Source organism: Lutzomyia longipalpis, chromosome 3 (genome assembly GCF_024334085.1).
Source record: "Lutzomyia longipalpis isolate SR_M1_2022 chromosome 3, ASM2433408v1".
In the NCBI taxonomy this organism is placed as follows: domain Eukaryota; kingdom Metazoa; phylum Arthropoda; class Insecta; order Diptera; family Psychodidae; genus Lutzomyia; species Lutzomyia longipalpis.
In genome coordinates, this window is record NC_074709.1 from 9,219,945 (window position 1) to 9,242,973 (window position 23,029).

The 23,029-nt window shown below is 32.8% G+C and overlaps 1 protein-coding gene across 2 annotated transcripts; it reads left to right on the top strand.

Moving 5' to 3' along the window:
* The first annotated feature begins 3 nt into the window (after nucleotides 1-3).
* LOC129791806 (roquin-2) lies at nucleotides 4-22,272 on the top strand. 2 transcript variants are annotated; one of them, XM_055830337.1, is made up of 5 exons: nucleotides 4-123; nucleotides 1,076-1,238; nucleotides 4,041-5,215; nucleotides 6,486-8,049; nucleotides 9,580-22,272. In XM_055830337.1, the coding sequence occupies exons 2-5, from the start codon at nucleotides 1,077-1,079 to the stop codon at nucleotides 9,823-9,825; spliced, it is 3,147 nt and encodes a 1,048-aa protein (XP_055686312.1). In that variant the 5' UTR covers nucleotides 4-123; nucleotide 1,076; the 3' UTR covers nucleotides 9,826-22,272. The 2 variants fall into 2 exon arrangements, with proteins under 2 accessions (XP_055686312.1, XP_055686313.1); XM_055830338.1 differs by lacking the exon at nucleotides 4-123 and adding an exon at nucleotides 173-364.
* The last annotated feature ends 757 nt before the right edge of the window (nucleotides 22,273-23,029 follow it).

Consider the following 23,029-nt stretch of genomic DNA (forward strand, 5'->3'; position numbering starts at 1 on the left):
TTCGCGTTGCAGGAGACGTACGAAGAAAAAAAAGTCAGAAACTGTCAAAAAATTGTCAAAAAAAATTGCTTAGAAAAATTTTTGTAAAAAAGTTATAAAATGTGACGCGAGAATAATATCAAGGTGAGGAAAATCCCATTATTGTGTATCCAGGCAGGTGGTGAGGATGGAATTTCCGCAGTGGCACGAGGGGAAAGGGTAGAAAAGGGGCGCTGAAAATTTTCTCTGTCTCGTTGGCAATGTCAGGAATTTCTCGACGTTGGCGAAAAATGGAGAGAAATTTTCACTCTTTCCGCATTTAATTAAACTCCCATCGTGATTGTCTGACGAAGTTTATTATAGTTCACATCACCACTCTGCTAAGGTAATGGAAATTTCCCCGCAAGGGCCCCATGGGGGTACGTGTAGGTGGAGGAGGGGCTGATAATTTTGAAGGATGTGTGTGATTTTTTTTTCCTTTGGGGGTCAAAAGTTAGCGAGTTCTGGGGAAATTGATTTTCGTAGCAGCCCCAAAGTGGCCCCCCTCGTGAGATGTTCCAATTTGAGGGTGAAGTTGTGAAATTGAGACGTATTCACGCACTTTTGCACACATCGTTCAGCGAGAGGCAGAGATTTGTATTTTTTTCATTGACCCCACGGGAGGAAGGCGCGCAGAACCCGCGGAGAGCTCCCACAACTTGTGCCGAACGTGTCTGAGTTTGTTTTATCATCGTGAGGAGGTTTTCGCGAAAAAGAAAAGAAGATAAAAAAGCTCCTCGTCGTTTTGTGGTGGACACAAGAAGAGACGTCGCTCGCGGAGAACAAAAAAGACCATTTGCGTCACCCAAAACTCTCGGGTGTTGAATTGCGCTCTCCGGAGGCCAACACACGAGACACGAAGGGGGGCTGGCTGGCAGGCAGTGTGTGTATGTGTGGGCTCACACGCTGAGGAAAATTCTCTTGGGAAAGACGGGTGCGTCCGGGAAATCGTTTGCTTTTTGTGGGAGGGGTGGAAGTTACATTGAAGAAGAAAAAAAAATTCCCAACAATATGACGTGGGGCCTCACTAATTTCTTTTCTCTCTCTCTCTTTTCAGAATGCCGATTCAGGCGCCCCAATGGACAGAATTTCTGTCCTGTCCAGTATGCTGCCACGAATTTGCAGCCCAACTACGTCCTCCAATAAGCTTAGGCTGTGGCCACACCATTTGTCGAACGTGTCTTGGTACACTCCACCGGAAACAGTGTCCATTTGACCAGGTGAGCACCCCCCTTTGCAAACAAATAACCCGCCTGCCTGTAACCACAAGTATAGTTCCATCCGGGGTCTGCCACGCACTCTTCCGGGTTCCCCTCCATCATGACCAAGTGTGACCACCACACACAGTTTTGCTTGCTTATGTGGCAAATGTGAATGCCCTGAGCTCTTGTATTAGGTAATTTAAGAAGTTAAAGAAGAAAAAACAACATAAAAGTGTAACCATATCACCTCCTCCAGATTCCTCTGGACATGCCAATCAGGATAGAAAGATAACTCAATCATCACAGACAAATTCCACCCCCTGTGAGAGAGATTTGAAAGTAAATTAATGATGAATTGCGGGGATGGGATGGGGAGATGGAAAATTGCGTCGAGATGAGTCAATTCAATCGATTTTTCACGCTTGACCTCCTTTGTGGCTCCGTCCGAATGTCCCGACATGTCCTTCCCGGTAAATCACACACAGATCCCACCAGGATTCATCATCCCAGCTCATGCAGAAAAAATTAGTTCTTTCGGAGAAATCAATGCGATTTTGTGCACATTTGCACCACAATTATCATAAATGCGCAAACCCCCAAATGAGCCTTAAATAATTTATTTAACAATGAAAAATTAAAAACAGAGGCAATTTATCCTGTCAATCCTGTCTGTTTTAATTATTTCTGACCCTTTTTTTAGACAGACTTTTTTTGATTTTATTTATTTTGTTTTACCGAAAGATTTTTCTATCAATCTCTTTAATTAATTGATTAAAGTTATTAAATGAGAAAAAAGGAAAATACTGAAAAGGATTATTAATTATTAAAAAAGACTTTTATGTTTTCATTTTTCTTAATCGAAACATCGCTGAATATCAAAAACATGTACATAGCTTTATTCCTTTTAAGGAAAAATGCAATCCTGGCAGAAAATAAAATCTCTTCGCCCACTCACCTGAATTGCATTGTTATTCATAAAATAAATTTTTCATTTTATTCCGGAATATTGCCATATATGATAATAAATTTTTAATAGATATATATTTGAAATTGAACGCAAAACTATTTTTTTTAATCAATAAAATAATATTATTACGTCCTGGTTTATTAAAATGCAAAAAAAAACATCGTTAATCCTGCATTATTTTTTATTATTATTTTATTATTAAAATATTTTTTTGAAAAGGAGTTTATTCGTTATTGTTCGAGCCAAACTCCTCACTAGAATATGCGTAATCTTGTAAAGAATTAAAAATTATTTAGAAATTGCCAAAGTGATTTTTCATTGCGGGATTAACTGGGAAAAATTGGCAAAAGTTTACCCAAAAATGCAAAGAATGACGTCACTATTGCGTTTTCAATGCACTTAAGCTTCAAGCACTAGATGCTTAAGATTTTACATGAGACAGAATAACAGAAAACAGCCTTGTTGTCTCTCTTCTACTCATGTAGCGGTTACGATGCTTTAAGCACTTGGAGCTTAAGTGGGATAGCTTAGTAAGACATAATAGAGCATTCATGCTTATGCTTCATGAATGTGTTTGAAAAGATATTTTCATGCTTCATGAGACTGAAAGCACAATTGTGACGTCATTGTTTGCATTTTTGGGCAAATATTTGCTGGATTTTTGTAGCTCCTTCTACAGGAAAAAATCTCTAATGATTTCTGAACTTTTTTTGATTCCTAATAAAATTACGCGTGTTCTGATTGTTTCCTCAAAGAAGATTTCTAATAAAGAAATGAATAAACTCCTTAATTTTTTTTTAAACTTATTTCTTGTGTTTCTTTGATTTTAAATACAAGAAATTTTCCATGCATCTCCTTTATTTATTTACGACAAAATTACATGATTCCTCCGCATACAGAAAGTCTTCTATATGAATAATCTTATCTGTTATCAATCGCATGTTGGACTCTGTATGCTGCGTGCTATGTATGTGTGTGTGTTGTGAGTAATTCACAGCATACCATTTCCCAAAGGGTTGTGTTGCTATATAATATGGTTGTGGGCTGAAAGAGAGAAATGGGGATGTTCACAGGGAGGTCAATGTATCGTAAATAAGTACCTACATACAGTATTACTTTGCAAAGAGGAGGAGAGATTTCCTCCACATATACCAACTCTATGCTTGACTTTCAGTTCTCTACAATATTGTGCAACTTTCAGAGATTTATCTTCCACTTATGAGAAGAAGAGAAGAGTTAATACTAATCTCCGTCATTCAATGGCTCTATTAGGCCATGAAATTCTTTGATTTTTTATGACAAAAATGTTGTCTTTTTCCCAACATGAAATTCTTTTAAAATTAAGCTTAAAAAATGTTTTAAAAACTTCACAAAATTATTCGTAAAAGAGGTGAATTTTGCACCTGTTAATTGAGGGGACTTTTCCACGTGACTTGTTGTTTGTTTGAGTGGAAATTTATAGGTCAGTAATGTAGGTACTTGCTCGAAAATTCAGGAAGAATAAAACGCATAAAAGACAGTAAGAAAGAGAGAGAGAGAGAGAGGTGGTAAGAGGGATTGCGTCGTCAATATAAATTGAGAGTGAATGTAAGATATATTTATTTTCACCTGGTGATGGTATAAATTGTCTCCGGGAGAGTCGCATTTTGGGGGGCATTTCAATGTACAAGAACTCTGTACTGTTTGGCCACGCGGAGGGCGAAGAGAAAGTTTCAAGCTGACGTTGCAGAACTAATTTTGCAAAAAGAAAAGATGTGGAGATGGAAGGAAGATTTCCCCATTTTATGGCAGCAGCAAAAAATAAAAGTAAAACTCATTTAAATGGTTTGAAAATTCGGTTTGTTTCTTTGTAGACAACAATAACAACCGATTTAGACAACTTACCAATAAATTATGCTCTTCTGCAACTCGTGAGTAATGCACCACAGTTGATAAGTGAGAGTGATGTGACATCACCGAGTGTTCAGAGTCTCAAACCAGATGATCTGCAATGCTACAATGTGGCAAAGAAGGGTATTGAGGAGTTGGCATTGTACCTTAAGCCCTTCTCAACTGGTGGGAGTGCCAGTAATCTCCTATCGCGTCCAATGCAGAGGAAACTTGTGACCCTTGTAAATTGCCAATTGATTGAGGATGAGGGAAGATCGCGTGCTTTGCGAGCAGCACGATCACTGGGTGAGCGTACGGTGACGGAGTTGATATTGCAACATCAGAATCCGCAGCAATTGAGTGCTAATCTGTGGGCGGCCGTACGTGCACGTGGATGTCAATTTTTGGGACCAGCAATGCAGGAAGAAGTGCTGAAACTCATCCTCCTTGCCCTTGAAGATGGGTCAGCGCTATCACGCAAAGTGCTCGTGATGTTTGTGGTGCAGAGACTCGAACCGCAATTCCCGCAGGCATCGAAGACGAGTATTGGGCATGTGGTGCAACTCCTCTATCGGGCGAGTTGCTTTAAAGTGTCCAAACGCGATGGGGATTCATCGTTGATGCAACTAAAGGAGGAATTTCGGACGTATGAAGCACTGAGGCGGGAGCATGATGCACAAATTGTGCAAATTGCCACGGAAGCAGGGCTCCGTATTGCCCCGGATCAGTGGTCGGCACTCCTGTATGGGGATACAGCTCATAAATCCCATATGCAGAGTATAATTGATAAACTCCAGACACCGCAGTCATTTGCACAATCAGTGCAGGAGCTTGTGCTGGCACTTCAACGTACGGGTGATCCGGCTAATTTGTCGGGGCTACGGGCACATCTCAAGAGTCTGGCGGCTATTGATCCCACAGCAGAGGGTACGGTGCCCACGTGGCCCGAAGTTGCCGAAGCACTCGAGGCTGTGCGTCAAGTTGTGGTTGGACTTGTGGAATTTGTCCAGCACTATGGGAATAGGAAACTTCAGGAGACAACACATTCGAATCACAATACCAAATACAAAATTAGTATGTGTCGAGACTTAACGCAGCGTGGTACGTGCCCAAGGGGGACAAATTGTACCTTTGCCCATTCAGAGGAGGAGCTTGAAAAGTGAGTCTATTTTATGCTAAATTTCTTTTTTACTTTACTTTTGTTTCATGGGGCTTTCTATTCTCTCTTCCTATATGTACACTAATTCTATAATAAGTTGGATGCCTTTAAATTAATTACTCATTCCCTGTATTGGATCGATTTCACAATGCCATCGTCATCACAGAGTTGATTGACTTGCTCTTTTCATAGTTTTGAGATTTATTTTTTTAATGAATTTTTACGAAGTTTTTTTCAATAAGAAAACCACTTTTCTTATAGCTAATGTTCTGGAATTTTAGTATGTTGTAGAGCTCAGTGAAGCGTTTTAATCGATAATTCATACTTGAAAATCGGTTTAGCAAATATGGCGGCCTAAAGTAAAAAATGTTTTTTTTGCTATAACTCGAAAACGGCTTGACCGATTTCGATCAACTCAGGCTCAAATGAAAGGTTTTAAAAAGCCCTACAACTGTGTAGAACATTCTAAGTTTCATAAATGGCCGCAAGAGTCGCTAAAATCGAATACAAAATTTTCGATGAATATCTCGAAAACGCCATTATCGATTTGCTTCAAATTTTGATATATTATAGCCCACTGTAACATCTATTTATAAAAAAAAATTATGTCGCCATTTTGAAAATATTGAGTTCTTACTTTAACATGTCATATCTCCTGATCTATAAGTCCGATTTCGATCAACTCAAGCGCAAATGAAAGGTTTAGTGATTCCCTACAAATGTCCAGAACATTGCAACTTCGAGGAATGACCGCAAGAGGCGCTAAAGTCAAAATCGAAATTTTTGAAAATTCTCAACTCGAATATTTCGCAAATGGTATGGGCGATTTGCTTTAAATTTTGATATGTTCGAAAATCTATAAAGTCGATCCCGAGATATGGCGTACTAGTTTTTTCCCAGTTTTGTGTATATTTAAATTAATTTACGCTCTAGTTTGCCCTCATAAAATTGGTACACTGAAAGAAACTGGAAATTAGTTTATTTTATGATTTTTTTTATTTAAAATTAAACAAATCTTTAATTGTTAAATGTAAAAATAAAGTGATCAACTCTGTTTTTAATTGACACACATTTTATAGCAGCAAATTTCCCAATTGCTTCTCAATTATTTCGTATCTGTGCAATGAGTCTCTTCCACTATGTGTGTTAGTACATTGAGTGAGTGAGAGGATGAATTTAGAGAGAATTTAATGAATTTGAGAATTTAAAGCCAAAATATCCTTCTTCCCCTATTCTCGATGCATTTGCAAACGATGAATGCATTGCATAGGTATCGTGCCAAGACACGGAAGATCAACACAAAGACCCCAACGACATCGATAAAGGAGCAAATGGAGTATATGGGTGATGGTATGGGGCATGTGGGGCATCCCTACATGACGCCCGACGATGTGTCCCCAATGCGTTTTGGTGGGACGAAGGCACAGCAGGGGAATATGATTGGGCAGCCGGCGTTTGTGGATAAAATGAATAACATTATGCACCATACGAGTGTTATACCCAGCCCCATACCCAATGCAATGCCACCAAATGTGATTTCAGCCGCCGCCGCCCCCCTGACGATGCCACGGATGCCGTATGATCATCATCATTTTGGCAATATGCCACCCCCGATGCCGCCACCGCCGCAGCCGCATCAAGGGGGACCTGGGATGAATAGGGGCTTCCTCAATCGTCCTGTGTCGGCACAGGGGCTCCCACATGGGTCATATTCGCAGATTTCCCCGTCAGCACCCCCAGCAGCGCCACCATCGCAGATTTATCCCAATCAACCGCCTCCACCACCACCCCCACAGCCTCCATATAGTGGTGCCGAAATGTATCCGGGACTACCGCATGGGGCTCCACCGCCGCATAGTCCGCAGCAGATGCAATTCTCCCCGCATGATGCATACGTGGGGGGACCGAAGCAGGGTGATCGTCTCGATGTAATGCGTTCCGGTGGAATGTTTTGGGATCAACAACCACAACCGTATGGTAGTGCAGGGCCGCATGGGCAGCCTCCAATTCCGCCCAAATCACAACATCCCCCTACGCCGTCACATCGTGTCCTTGGGCCACCACCGCCCAATACAACGGTGCCCCCGAATGTGATGAAAATGTCCCCAAATTCCATGTACATGAGTGGTGGGCAGCAGAATTATGTGAACAACAATTATCCACCAGTTGCTGCTGCCATGATGAATCGCAACACAATGGGGCAACAGCAGCAGCAATCGCTGGAGCAACGTCGGCAGGAGCTTTTGAAGGATTTCCCAGCACCACCAACACAAACGGGAAATAGTGTAACAACCAAATCTCCGCATCATCATCAACATCATCCAACTGTGACAACGCACATGGCACCACCACCACCACCAACAGGTGTCAATGGGACAAATCTCTATGCACCACATCATCATCATCACATGAAGGAGGAGATGTATTGGAATTCCACATCAAATACAAATCCACAATCGTATCACATTGATACATCGAGGGATCCCTTTGTGCGTTCGGATTCACTGCTGGCGGATGATGAGTATGTGCCATTTGAGGCGCAGCCATCGAGTAAATTTGGACCAATTTCGAGAATGTCAACAAAATCCCATGCGGGTGCCACATCATCCCCGAGTAGTCATCATTTGTACAGTGATATTGGTGGTATAGCACCACGGGCGACATTTAGTGGACCCACCGGGACATCCTTGAGTGGTGCAACAGCTCAGTGGATTAATAGTGGTGCAACGAAAGAATTGGAATTGACACACATTGAGAAACAATTGGCTGAATGTCGTCTACAGGCGGCCAACAATGATCCAATGGCCCCATTTGACCTTTCGCTCAGTCTAAAGGTGAGTTTTCCCAAAATGTGAATCATTTTCTCTTCTTATTTTAGTTATTATAATTCCACAAAGGAGGCTATTCAGGCATATACGGGTGAGGAGGTAGTTTAGAAGAAGAATTTTGATATGCATTATCTTTTAGAGAATCAAGAAATAATGATAAAATGTTTAAAAAAAAAACTTATACTGAAAAACTTAAAAAAAAGGCGCCAAAGATTTTATACAAAATAAAAAAAACTGCGCGGTTATTGTCAATGTTTCAAAACATTCACAACAAACGTTTCATGTTTCAACAAGCGAAATTCATCAAGATGCATTGACGAAACACAGTCGAAAATGTATTGAAACATTTAAATATTTGAACCTTTTTTTTTGATCTGCATTATTTTTTAGAAAATCAGTAAAAAACAAGAAATCGCCAAATAACAAACTAAAGAAATACTGATTAGGTTCAAAATGCAAAAAATACAAAAAGACCTGCAATTGCCAAAGTCTCATTAAATGTTTCAAAACATTTACAATAAACATTTTGTAGTGACAAACGAAATTCATCAAGATACATTCGCAAAACATTGTCGGGAATGTTTTGAAACATTTAAGGGGGGTCTCTTGGGATAGCTGTTACAATTTATATATTTTTAATTTCTTCATTTTTCTTCGAGTTTTTCTTAAACTTGGTATTCCGGTGTTGCCCACATTTAAAGACATATTATTAAAGAGTAAGAAAATCAAAGTCAAAGTCTACAGTCAAAGTCTACAGTCATAAAAATTATTTTTCAGTAAGAAAATCACTTTCCGCCATCTTGTGATTTTCTTCAAAACACAAAAATAGGTTTTTCTCAGGTTCTACTGGATGGATTTTGATGGGATAAAAAGAAAATGAAAGAGGAAATACCAATGCAGATTTTGTTGGAACAGAATTTTGAATTTCTATTCAGGGGCTGAGAAAAATGGGAAAATGTTACTTTTGTTCAGATATTTTTGACATTTTTCCACTTTTCTCAGCCCCAGAGTGGAAATTTAAAATTCTGTTCCAACAAAATCTGCATTGGTATTTCCTCTTTCATTTTCTTTTTATCCCATCAAAATCCATCCAGTAGATCCTGAGAAAAACCTGCTTTTGGGTTTTGAAGAAAATCTCAAGATGGCGGAAAGTCATTTTCTTACTCTTCAATAATAAGTCCTTAAATGTGACCAACACAGGAAAACCAAGTTTAAGAAAAAAAACCCAAGAAAAATACAAACATTTAATTTCACCTGCTCTCAAAAGAGACCCTCCCCCCCTAAAGAGACGAATTTGGCAATAATGGCCAAATAATTTTGCATTTTGAAACTAATCAGCATTTTATTTCGATTTATTATTTGGTGATTTTTTTATTCCTTTTTTTTTGGATTCTCTAAAAGATAATGCAGATCAAATGAAAAAAAATCGAATCTGGTTCAATCTCATATATGCCTGAATATCCTCCTTTTGTTATAACGTTTGTTGTTATCTCCTTAAATGAAATGCGTTTAAAATGATTTAAAATTTTCTTTCAGCCAAAATCCACATCAACTACCTCAACGGTTGTACCCCCCGCAACAACATCCTCCCTTCTGTGGTCCGCAACGAATAATGGTGCAGATAAAATGCTTTGGGATTTAACAAAGGAGGGTACACCAACGGAAGAGGATGAACTTGGTGTGGCAAATGGGATTCTTGAAATGGAGAAACGTCTCAAGTCTGATCTGGAAGATGATGAACTTCTGTGGTCACATCCTGGTGAAGCATCATCCCCACACTGAGAGACCTCCCAGTTCGGACACGCGCAAGTATAAACCACAAAAAACAATTCTTGTCTTAAAAAGCTCCTTTTCTTCGTGAATGATGACAAAAAAAAACGGGTGTGATGTGACTATCGCGTGCTAGGCACGTCTTTTTATATAATTTTTTTATGTCCACACATTTCACTTCAACAATATTTAAAGAAGAAGAAGAAATAACCAAATTTAGTGGCTTTTTTGAGGGGATGAGGGTACATATTGTGTAACCCAATGCCAGAACTGATAGAGCAACGAGAAACAAAGTAAATAATTATGAGGAATTTTCATTCCTTTCAAATGATTTTTTAACTTTAAAAAAAAAAGCAAGAAAAGAATGTGTTGAAGTTGAAAAAAAATTAGCATGTTGTTAGAATGTTTTTACTTTTTCTTTTAACCCAAAAATAAAATTAAAAAAAAACGGTCGGTCCGTTTTTTTTTTAGTAAACTCAATTGCGTGTAGGATAAAAAAAAGAAGAAGAAAAAAATGCCTTCTGTGTAGTAGAACTTTATTAGAATTTTTTTTGTTCTTTATAGGCTTATTGTGAAGATTAATATTTAAAAAGAAGAAAAAAAAGATGAGAAACAATTAATTTTATATTAAAGTTAATCAATGAATGTTTTAAAGGCAAAGAAATTTTTTTTAAAAAAACTTCTTAATTGTCTAGAAGAAGGAAGAGAGTGTTTCTCTAATATGTAGATTAGAGAAAAAAAGAAATAATCAAATTTAGAAAGAGATGGGTAATTGGGCAGAACGTTATGTTAGGTAAAGAAAAGAAAATTAATGATACAGTGTAGTAGAGAAATTAATACTCAATAGTGATTTTTTTTATTGTTCACTTCGTTATTTTGTTTCTATTTTATATCAATATTAATAATGTAATGATTTTTATTTCATTTATTAATTTATTAATTTAGTAATTTGCGTGTGAAGTTGAATATTTTTTTCTGAAGTTTTTCTAAACAATAAAACAATTTAATTAAAAAAGAAAAACATTTCTTCGTGGTAATTGGAGAAGAAAATAATGATTTAAAGGGAATTATTTTCCATTATTATTGCGTTTTTATTTTTAAAAAAAATCTTTCTTCTTCTCCACAATTATACCATTAAGAACAAAAAGAGAGAGAAGAAGAAATGTAGAGAAATATTACCTACAACATAAAACAAGGAAATGAATATGCAAAGAATGCTAAAGAATAGAGGAAGTATATTAATGTGAAAATTTATGTTAATTTTAAAATGCATTTTTTTTAATGAAAATGATTTTTCTTTTCGTTTATTACTAGTAAAAAAAATCACAAATCGATTGCAAAGCAATTTTATTGAACCAGACAAATTAATAAATTTAACGATGATGATGAGTGTGTGCGTGAGAAGTGTTTAGGAAGATTTTTTTTGTTCTTATTAAAGAATTAATTCAATGATGGTATTTTTTTTTTGTTTTTTGTTTTATTATTTCACCACAAATTCGCTAAATACGCTTAGAAGCTGCATAATATTATTTTCTTTTATTCTCTCTTGAAGAGAAATGTGAGAGTTTGAGATTCTTATACTTACAATAAAAAAAATGAGAATTCTCTAAAAGGAGTTTATGCTTCTCGGCATGAGAAAGCCATTTGTTCAAGGGATGCGCGTAATCTGATAAAAAGAAAGAATAAATCGACAAAGTTCCCGTCTTCAATTGCGAAATCAGCTATGAAAAAAAAGACCACAGAGATTTGCCAAAAAATGCAAACAATGACGTCAGTATTCTATTTTGTGTCTCTTTCATTCCATAAAGCATTCCTGCAAATGCTTCATCGAAGCTTTTTTGACAAAGTATTTTTATGCTTCATGCATTGAAAGAGATAAAAGTGACGTCATTATTGATATTTTTATCACTGCAGGACCGAACATTTTTTACCTACGCGGAGGATCGAAATGGTCACCGTATCCAACATAATAAAAAAAAAAGATTAAATATTAAATGTTTTGTTAATTGTAGGTCTGCTTATTGAATGAAGATCGAAAGTTTAATTAATTCTGAATCTATTTCAAATATTGGGCCTTATTCAGCGACCAAGAAACCTTTGAAATCTTTAAATTTTGTACTGAAATTTCAAGATTTCAAGCGAATTTCAAGGGTTTCTTGGTCGCTGAATAAGGCCCATTATTGCACTCAATTTCTCAATAATTTATCAAAAAAATTAATAATGAAAAAAAATTGAGTAGAATTAATACAAAATTGACAATTCAAATCAATTTTTTTGCTACAATTTCGCTAATTTTCTTAATGCGCCTGAATAATCACTTCATTCTGTTCTCTAAGTAACTATCTGATCACTTCCGGCAATAAAATGAGTTCACACTAATGATTTTCATCGTGGAAAAGTTAACAAGAGGTCCTGATTTGAAAAATATGGAGAAACATAACCTCAAAAGGCTGTCAAAAATGTATGGGAATTTGAATGGCCACGGTGACCATTTTCATCCTCCGCGTATAATTTCGACTTTGAGCTTAATTATCTTTTAAAAGGAAAAACTTTTTCTGAATTTTCTTTAACCTAACTAAAAGTAATTGAAAAATCCCTACACATAGACGTAATATTTATCACGATAGGTTCAATACATTTTAATTTATGACGATTTAAAAATTCGAAATGGCCATGGTGTCCACATAAATCCTCTAAGTGTTAAATAAATATTTGTCGAATTTTTTTCTATGTGGTCCTGCAGGGAAAATAGAAAAATCTCTCTTGCGGTGATTTCTGAATCATTTTCATAAGATTATGCGATTCCTGATAAATTTCTTCGCAAAAAAATGGTTTTCTCATACACAAACGAATAAACTCCTTTGAAAGTTATTCTTATTAAATCTTCTCTTTTAAATTGAATTGAAGAATAACTCTCACATTTATTTTTTGTGCAAAAAATAACTTTGCAGTGGCTAAATTATGAGATTTTACTTCAATGTTCAGCAACTTTTACTAAAAAAAAATATATTTGTTTTCAACAAAGAGACGAATATTTTCTCTTTGTACTGACGTTCAATGCAAATTGAATGTAAAAAAAAGAAAAAAAAATGCTGCAGAAGCTGTGAGAAAGGTGAAAAAAATGCGCAGACATGGATGATGCGGAGAGTAATGACAAGAATTTGGGCTGTTTATATCACGGTGTGCCCCTCAAATTTTCACACGCTATTTTTTTATTTTAATTTCTTTGCATTTCACTCAAATGGGAAGAAATAATGTAAATTAATTTAGGTAAAAAGAAAAAATTAACACGCAAAGAAAAACAGTCTGTTTAGTAAGAAAGAAAACTTCTCTTTTGCCACAAGCAGAGATTTTTTTTACTCAAGAATTTCATTGCTGGGAATTAAAGGAGAAGAAATGAAAAAGATTTTTGTTCTAAATACTAAAACAGACTGAAATTTTTCTTTCTTTAATTTCACACACTGATAAAGAAGAAATGAATTTTAGGAAAAAAAAAGAAATTTAACACCTGATTTTCTTCTATTCTTAACTTGCACTAAAAGACCAACTAAATACGCTTTATTTGTATTGAAAAAAATGAATAAATAAAGAATTAGAGGCATTCTTTGTGGGGGGAAAAGTAAAGAAAATAAAAATCAAAGAGCCAAAATTATCAAGAGAAAAGAAAAGGACGAGATTGAGGATTAGAGAAGAATATAATACGAGGACATTGACAAAACTTTTTAGGCCACAGAGACGTAGAAAAAAAAACAAATTGAGGAAAGGAGGACCTTGGGACGTAGATAAATTCAATATAAAAAAATGAAATTGACAAGAAATCCCACAGAAATGATTTTGTAGAGAATATATTGGTTTTGAGGAATAAAAAAATAAATAAAAGATGTGAAGAAATCACGTTTAAATGAAAGAAAAAAAGAAGAAAGCAAGTGTTAGAAGAAAATTGAATGGCGAGGGGTATTTAGTGGTGCAGTGTTTAAACCCAATGGGTTCATAATAAATACTATTATTAAAAAAATATATATTAATGAAAGAAAAAAATATGAAGATGAATAAAACAAGTTAACATTATATTATTAAACTATTATATATGGTATATATATTTATAAAGTCAAACAGAAGATGGGTGGGAGTGATGAAGAATGATTGGGAAGTGGAACAAGGAGAAAAAATTCAGAGAGAAAGAAGAAAAGAAAAAAAATACCAAGTAGATGAGCTAAATAGGGGAAATAGGCATTAAATGAAATTTAAAGAAAAAAAAAGAAAGAGAATTAACAAACAGAAATTATAGAGAAAGAACGTTTTGCGTAGAATTTTAGAGATTTACTAAATAATGTAGGATTGCGAAAGAATGGAATTTCCAACGGATCGAAGCACATTGCGGGTGTATTTAAAAAAAATAAATATATATATATAATAAATCTATATAGATGAAAAAGAAAGAAACTATCTTATATAATATATAAATGATGAAATGAGAGCTGTTTTCTGGCTTAAATGTACTGCAAAAAAAAAACAATGTACTGTGTAACTTTAAGGATGAATTATTATATATATTACAATTTTTTGTGTAAGAATCTTTTCACTTACACAAAAGAAAAAAAAAAACAAACAAAAGAACATTTTAACCAACTTAGAAAGAGAGAACAAGAAAATGAAGCGAATGTAATGAAGAACAACGTATTTCAGCATGAAATAAAATATAATCTCTAGAATCTATTGCTAACAGTAACAAACAAACTACATAAGACTCTGTGCAGGTGATAGAAACAAAATGTTCTAATATTCTAGACAAGAATGAGAAAAGAAGAAGGGATTTAGAGCATTTTGTGCCTTTACCACAGCACGATCATTTTTTTTAAATCATCTACTTACCACAAAATCCTTTCTTAGTTCTTCACTTTATGAGTACGAAGGAAGAGAATAAAATCTTCATTCTAATTAATGGATTGGAGAAAATTAAATTTCTATTTAAAATTCCTTTAATGAGAGATTAAAATTACAAAACTAATTAAAAATTAACGTAAAAACAAATATTAGAGATAAAATTGTAAGAAACTTTTTTAGGCCTGATGAAGGGGGAAGAAAACGCTCAAATGTCGTTTTACAGTTAAAAAAACTTTAGTTTCTACCTTTTGTTGAAATATTTACGAGAATTTTTTTTTTCAATCTTTCACGTTTTTTTAAATCACAATAACTTTGGTTCTATTTGAGCTATAGCCTATAATGACTATGTTTTGGAAACGTCTGAATCTAGACAAAAATTATACAAATTTTTGACCCATAAATGTTCTTTTAATCGGTTTGCAATGTTCTAGAGAGTTGTAGAGTATTGCGAGACCTTTCCAACGATAGGTCAACTACCTTTGTAGGTTATGTAGAACCGGAGATATGAGCTTGTAAAGAAAAACTTAAAAATGACGATATCTCAGGTTCTAGGAGACCTAGGAAGTCAAATGACCTATCGTTGGAAAGGTCTTGATGCCAGCTATAACATACTAAGATTACATTATAGCTCAAATAGACGCCATTTTGCAGTCGATTTTCAAGTTTCTAGCATTGCCTTTGCCTCGAATTTACCCAACTATAATTATTCTGTGAAATATTTTCCATTAAAGTACTTCAGTTAAATTTTGGTCTTTTCAACCAATTTAATTAGTAGATTATTTAACAGAATTAATCTGTATTTTAGGAATTTGACTAATTAATTTGGTGGAACAGTTTCATTCAATGAGGATTTTGACCAATTCAATAAATGAAAGAACTTTAGCGAAAATGTAATTTGACCGAATCATTCTGACAGATGTCTCTCATCAATGTACTTCGGTCTTTTTGACCAATTCTAGTATTGGATTGGAAGTGTTGCAATAAACATTTCAATCCGCTATATTTTCTTTTCCCAGAATAACTTGTGCGCTTTTGACTTCGATTCGTTTATTTTGACTGTATAAATTTTAATATTTCAATCGAATTATTGCTTTTATAGGACTATTTTTCTTTTGACGATATAACTTTGGCGTTTTTGACCATTTTCATCGACTTTTTTATCCTTTCATTAATTATTTCTGTCATTTTGCCGATTTTCGTACAAAAAATTCGGTTATATTAACTTAAAATGCTTTTTTCGCTGATCATTTCAGCGATTTTAATTAAAGTTTTATTAAGAGTTATTCATATTAAAATTGAATGACAAAGCTGCGAAAGGTCGTGCCCTCCTGTACCATTGATTTCCATCTGAACACATCAAGATTTTTCTCTTAATGAAAATTTATTTTGAACAAATAAAAAAAATTAAGAATGAAGATTTTTAGAAACTTCAGTACTCCCTTATGCAATTTTTTGAAGAATTCTTTACCTCTAACCCCTCCTATTCCATTCTATATATTCTTACCATCTCTTCCATCCTAAAATCCTCGACTTTTATCACTTTTCTTCCTCGTCAATGTGTTTAAAAAAAAATAAAAAATGAAATTTTGAAAGAAACAAGAGAGGAAAACAATTTAATAAATGAAAAAATAACAGAAACATATACTTTTATATAAATGTAGCTTTTTGGTGAAAATGAAACAAAAAAAAAGATATCTTGTTGTTGTAGCCACCTTAACAAAAAAATAAATAAATAAATAAATTAAAGAAAAGATCTAAAGTGACGAAGAAGTGTTTCAGAGGCATTTTGTAGGAAAATGAAAATTTAGACAAAAATGATGTAATAATGAAAGAATATTCTCAATGAAAAAAATCATATAGATGTGTTGTAAAATGTAGACATTAATAAGACAAAGAAACCGCCTATTAATTTTTAAGAAAATGAATTTAATCACATTAAGAAAGCAAAGAGACGAATAACATTTCTAAAAGAAAAAAATGCGTGAAAAAATACAAGAATAGTTGATGAGAAAAAAAAACTTTCAGTTGCGCTTATTGATTGTGGACCAAAAAAAAAAACAAAAAGTATATAATCTCACAAAATGTTAAGAATATGAAGAAAGAGATAAATTTTAGTGAAAGAATTAGAAGAAGAAGAAAACAATGTGGGTGTAGGGAGTATGAAAACACAAAGAGAAGAATAACACACACAAAAAAAATCACCAAAACCGTTTTCTAAATGACATATAAAACAATTTTTAATTAGAGTAAAACTTTAATGTAATAAAAAAAAACTCCTAAACTGATAGAATGTTGTAAAAAAAACAAACAAAGAAATGATAAAAAAAGAGAGAGAAATAAATCTCTATAATGGTGTCTTTTTTACACAAGAACTTCCTTGTTCATTCAATATTGGATGACCTAATGATTTTATTTTTATTTCACAACTAAAATGTTCTTGAAGAAATCTTCTAAAAGATTTTAAGAAAGTTGGGAAAGCAATTTCTAGTTTTTTTTCTTCTAAATGTTACTTAACAAATTAAATTAATTAGTTAAAACAAATTCAACATACAGCGGTTATCCCAAAATGGTTTTAATGGCAAAAAAATGAATAAACATATCTCAAAGGACATGGCCACAAATACATGGCGATGTGAACCCAGACGGATTTTGACCAAACTTGCATCAAAGAGTCTCTATGGGTATAGAAAGATCGTGGTAGAATTTCAGACCCAGGGGTCAAACGGTTCGGCTACAATCGTTCACTGAAAATTGCATTTTTCCATTAAAATGTACCAAAATACAACAATTAAAGAAAAACGAAGAGCTACCACCGATTTTGAGCAATTGTATATATATTCTAGCATTCGTTTCTTCTTGTAAGTAGCCTCGAGATCCCGAGAAATTCCCGGGAAAAACTCGGGAAATTCAGAACATTTAGAAAATCTATATGAAAGATATAATTTATCATTAAAAATGAAGATCTTTTGCCCAAATCGACTCCATTTGCTTCAGTGTTGGGCGAATTTTATTTTCGTTAAAGAATATTATGATTTTAATTTGGGTTTCTTGGCAAAGCCTTTAGTACTGATTTATTTTTCTTCAAGTTTTTTTTAGTTTATAGTTTTTTTTGTTAGCTAACATTTGAAGCCTAATAATGTATAAGAAAATCACTTTTCAACATTTTTTGTGCGACGCCATCTTCTAATCTTCCGACTTTTTCACAGAACTACCCTTAAACACAAAGGTAGGCTTTCTTCAGGATCTACAGGATAGATTTTGATGGGGTTGGAACAGAATTTTGAATTTCCAATCTGGGACTGAGAAAATCTCTTATCTTACACTTCAATAAAACCAAGTCTAAGAATAACTTATAGAAAAATAAAAACATTCAAAATGTGTCAAAACAAAAGGCTATCTCAAGAGACCCCCCCCCCCCTAATAACATAACTTTTTTTTACTTTCTCGTTGTCCTTTTTCTTTTATTAATTTAAGTGTCTGTAGTTCGAAATGACTATGAAGGCTGTTGTCTATATAGGTGCATTAGCGAACACGTTCGTAATTACACAAGTGTTAGTTTTCTTCTCATTTCTTTTCATTTTTTAAATTATTTACGGGTTCCATCTAGAAGATGATTTCTCCATTCATTTTCCTTTTATTTTTAACAGGGGCTAAGAAAAATGAAAGATGTAAAACAAAATAACATTTTTCCAGTTTTCTCAGCCTCTGAATAAAAATACAATAATCTGTAGGGGAGACCGGGGTAAAAATAGTCAATTTGCATAAATCCTTATCTGCAGGATTCCCCAAGGGCAAGAAAATTTCCTCGATAGGTCATTCTTATAGGAAATTTCCTGGCCTACAACTTTGTCTCAGACCCCTTTTCTCTATCTCCACGGGAAATATGAGTTTTCGAGCTTTTCCTGAACCCTTCCGCTTCTGACTTTTTTTAAACGCGGCGGGTAAATATAGTCACCAGTTGGCTAAATAAAGTCGGTCGAATTTTCCGGCATTTCCAATAATTTTCCACCTGAGAGATTGATAGTAGTTGATAGCTAAACTTCTCACCTTTTGATTCGCGACAAGGAATTTCACTTTTATACGCACTAAAACAGAGAATTTTGCGATTTTCTCAAACACGCCATTTTGCAACAAATGAATAGAAAATATGCCAAAAATTTCGATCTCCCATATGATTTACATGGGATGACTAGATCTACCCCAAGGGGTATGTTTTGATTCAAAAAATTGTAGAGAAAAATCATTAAAAGTTATTGAAGAATACACCTTGGCAATGTTTTCTGTAGTAACCCAGCTAGTGAGAAAAATTATCAGATTGGAAAATTGCTGAAGGAAAACTTCGGAAAACGCGTTTTTCTCAATACGCAAAAGTTTGGGAAATGGGCCAAAAATCTATTTTCATTTTTAACTCCTAAAGTACTGATCGCATAACCTCCAAATTACTGTCAAAAATTATAGGTTGGTAGGGCTTTCCACCAGAATTTTTTCCGATTTTTCCGATTAATAACTTCGGAGAAATTGGCATTTGAAAATTCGAAAATGACTATTTTTACCCCGGTCTCCCCTACCACCAAAATCTATATTAGTGTGGTAATCTTTAACGTCTGTTAAGAGGTTATTTTTTGGGGAATTCGGAGGACCAGTCAAAATGAAAAAGCAGTGATGATGCTTTTTCTATATTAGTACTTTCATTTGATGGTTTTATATCTAACTGAAGCAAATGGAGTCGATTTGGGCAAAAGATCTTCATTTTTAATGATAAATTATATCTTTCATATAGATTTTCTAAATGTTCTGAATTTCCCGAGTTTTTCCCGGGAATTTCTCGGGATCTCGAGGCTACTTACAAGAAGAAACGAATGCTAGAATATATATACAATTGCTCAAAATCGGTGGTAGCTCTTCGTTTTTCTTTAATTGTTGTATTTTGGTACATTTTAATGGAAAAATGCAATTTTCAGTGAACGATTGTAGCCGAACCGTTTGACCCCTGGGTCTGAAATTCTACCACGATCTTTCTATACCCATAGAGACTCTTTGATGCAAGTTTGGTCAAAATCCGTCTGGGTTCACATCGCCATGTATTTGTGGCCATGTCCTTTCTCTTATTCTACTTTTACACACCATCTTTCTTTCACGTGAGACTTTTTAGTTGTTGCTTTAGATTAAATTGAAAAAAGATTTAATTGTTGAATATTCCTTTCATTCATACTAAACACAAATAGGTTTCCCATGGATTGGAATAGCCAAATAAAAATAAAGATTGTTGTGTAGCAGTGAGAATAGAAAATTTTTATTACAAACAAATCACATTTTAGAGAAAAAGAAAAATTATAGAAAATATAAATTTCTTCGCGTCTACAATCAATTTTCTGTCACAATTTTTCACAATTAAAACAACCAAAACAACAAAATAAAAAAATCATCTGAATAGAAATTTAGAAAACAATAAAAAGAATCATACAAGAAAAAAATTTAATGTGGCAAATTAAGTGTTAAAGAAAAATCTAAATATTAACCTACAACAAAAAAAAAGAATGAAAAGTTTTCCCTCCTCTTTGAACCAAATTTTCTTAATGTTTTTGTTGTTTTTTAACTAACCAACCAAATGAAAATTCTGTTTTTTCTCTAATTCCCTAACAAATATTTTAACAGAAAGAAAAACAAAAAAAGAAATCGATAAAAATCTCTTTAGAGACTTTGAAATGGAGAGAAGGAAAAAAAATATTTAAAAAGAAGAAGAAATAGTTGACTAATTGTAAACCAACTAAACTGACTTGAAAAAGAAAAAATAATGAAATAGTAAATTCTTACCCTTTGCTACATTATTGTATTTTCAAAAAGAACAAAACCACATTTAAACAGATAAATTTAAAAGAAATATATATAATTTAATAATATTAAAAGAAAAACTGATACATAGAACTTCTTACAATAAATTTTAGTAAAACCAGAAATAAACTGAAAATGAATAAATGAAAAAAAAGGATTAAACTAGAAAGACTCTATACACTTTTTTCAACTTGTGATGTGTGAAATTTAGAGTTAACAACGTCTCTCCAGTTTCATGGAGATGCATAAAAAATGAGAGAAAAAAAATGAAAAAAAAGATTTAAAAAAATGGAAATAACTATTGAAGAAATATTGCATATATATTATAAAAGAAATGTATTTAAATAAAAAAAAGCATAAACAGCATAGAAGGATGCATAAACATTATCAAACACAATGTGGGAGAAGAAAAAAGAAATATTTGTATAAGTAAAAGATTTAAAAAAACTTGAAGGATGCATTGTATAGTAAAAAAAAAACGTATGAGTTAACATTTTAGAGTTTCTCTGGCTGTTCGTATACAAGAAGATGAAGTAAAAAAATGTAATAAAAATAGTAAAAAAAAAATATTTAAGAAATAATAAATTTAAAAATAAAATGAAAAAAGGATATGCAAAGAAATGATAAAAGTAAAGTTGGAATGCTAATTGCCACACATTTTATTTCCTTCCGAGCTAAACAACAAAAAGAAAAAGTGATTGAAATTTTCCGTGTAAAAGTTCTACAAAAAAATGATTATTTTGAAAATGAAAAAAAGGAAAAGTTTTATCAAAATTTTCACTTCAAAAAGCATTGAGAAAACATTGAACGAAGATAAAAAATTGATGGATATTTAGATGAACTTAAACGCTTTATGCATTGTAATGATCTTTCCTCTCCTCTAACATTTTTCCTAACAAAAAAAATCTATTAAAAATAATTGAGATAACACTCGTATTTTCAGATGAAAATATACATTTCTCAATTATTTCGTGCAGAAGATGCAATGAAAAGAAAGATTTTTTTAAAGTAAAATATCAGTATAACATGTTGGAAATTCATTTAACTTCAATTTATCTTGATTGAATTTTAAGTTGATAAATTTATTAATTCTTTATTGAAAAAAAAAAGTTTTTTTATCCGTAAAAAAAGAGGTAACTCGTAAGATTCGAACTCGAGATTAACGTGTTGAATCAACGTGTACTAACCTATTGCCCCAAGCCTTAAATTAAAATCAATATCAGTGATTTAATACATGTATTGCAGCTTTGATTCGTTTAATTTTCTTTTTCATTAAGAAGAACATCAATAATTCAAAAAAATATATTTTCTTTTCATCTAAAATCTTCTGCAGGGAATGAGAATAAATTTAGAAAATTAATTATTAAAAAAAAAAGAAATAAATATATGGAAACTAGAACACCGCAAAAAAATACATTTAAAAAAAGAACTATTGTGCCGTCTTTTAAATGTTAATTCCTATAACATTGCGCCAACCAAACAACTAAGAAGAAAACAAAAGAAAAACAAGAGAAATGTAGTAATTGGTAATAAATAAGTTGATGGAAACAAAGAAAAAATAAAAATGCTGAGAGACGAATGAGGTTATATAGCAGGAAATTTGTGTTATTAGTTAAATAATAAAATACATGAGATCATGAAGTTATATAGCGATATTTTTTGCATTTTATATTAAATCATATTAATAAAGTTTTTTTTTTCACCACAACACTATATAAACCAATTATTACATTAAATTGACAAGAGGAAAATAAAGAGAAAAAAATGCTGTTACTTTATTATTATTATTATTTTAAATAATTTACAACATATTGTAATGTGAAACGAAAGCAAGATAATAATCTTAATTTTATTTATATATTAGTGGGTTTTTATTATTTTCTATTTTATTATTATTCTATTAATTAATCATATTCCCCAAAATATAATATTATATATTTTTTATTATTTCACAAAAATATTGCTTTTATTTGGAAAAAAAAATTAATTTCTTTTAAAAAAAAATTAAACTCAACACCAATAGACGAAAGATATGAATTTTGAAGAGAGAAAAAAAGGAAAATTAAATCTCTTTAAAGACATTAATAAGTGTTACTTGAATAAATTTAAAAATGAAAAAAAAGAGAACAAGGAAAAAGAAAGAGTAGTAAATGAATGAAAAAAAAGAATATAATTGCAATATTAGCCAATAGAGAAAAAATGGGGAGGAAAATGAAAATGTGAATTGTTTTTCAATGAAAAAGTTAATTTGAGGAATTTATTTATCTTCTTTTAATAGAGAAAAAAACGTTCTTTCGCTTTTATCAATTTATTGACTTGTATGACATTTTTTAGACAAATATTTTAATCTCAAAGAAAATTCATCAAATTAAAAAAAAATTTATTAAATCAATGTTTTTCACTCACCTGGAAAATTTTTCAATGATTTTTTTCCATACTAAATTAAATAAAATTACAAATTTCGAACAAGAATTAATTAACAAAAATGAATTTCAACAAA

What these genes read in the sequence shown, in the direction of transcription:
- LOC129791806 (XM_055830337.1), top strand. Translation starts at nt 1,077, where the DNA reads ATGCCGATTCAGGCGCCCCAATGGACAGAATTTCTGTCCTGTCCAGTA. An exon ending in TCAGAGGAGGAGCTTGAAAA is followed by an intron (nt 5,216 to 6,485) that starts GTGAGTCTATTT and finishes TGCATTGCATAG; the next exon opens with GTATCGTGCCAAGACACGGA. An exon ending in ACCTTTCGCTCAGTCTAAAG is followed by an intron (nt 8,050 to 9,579) that starts GTGAGTTTTCCC and finishes ATTTTCTTTCAG; the next exon opens with CCAAAATCCACATCAACTAC.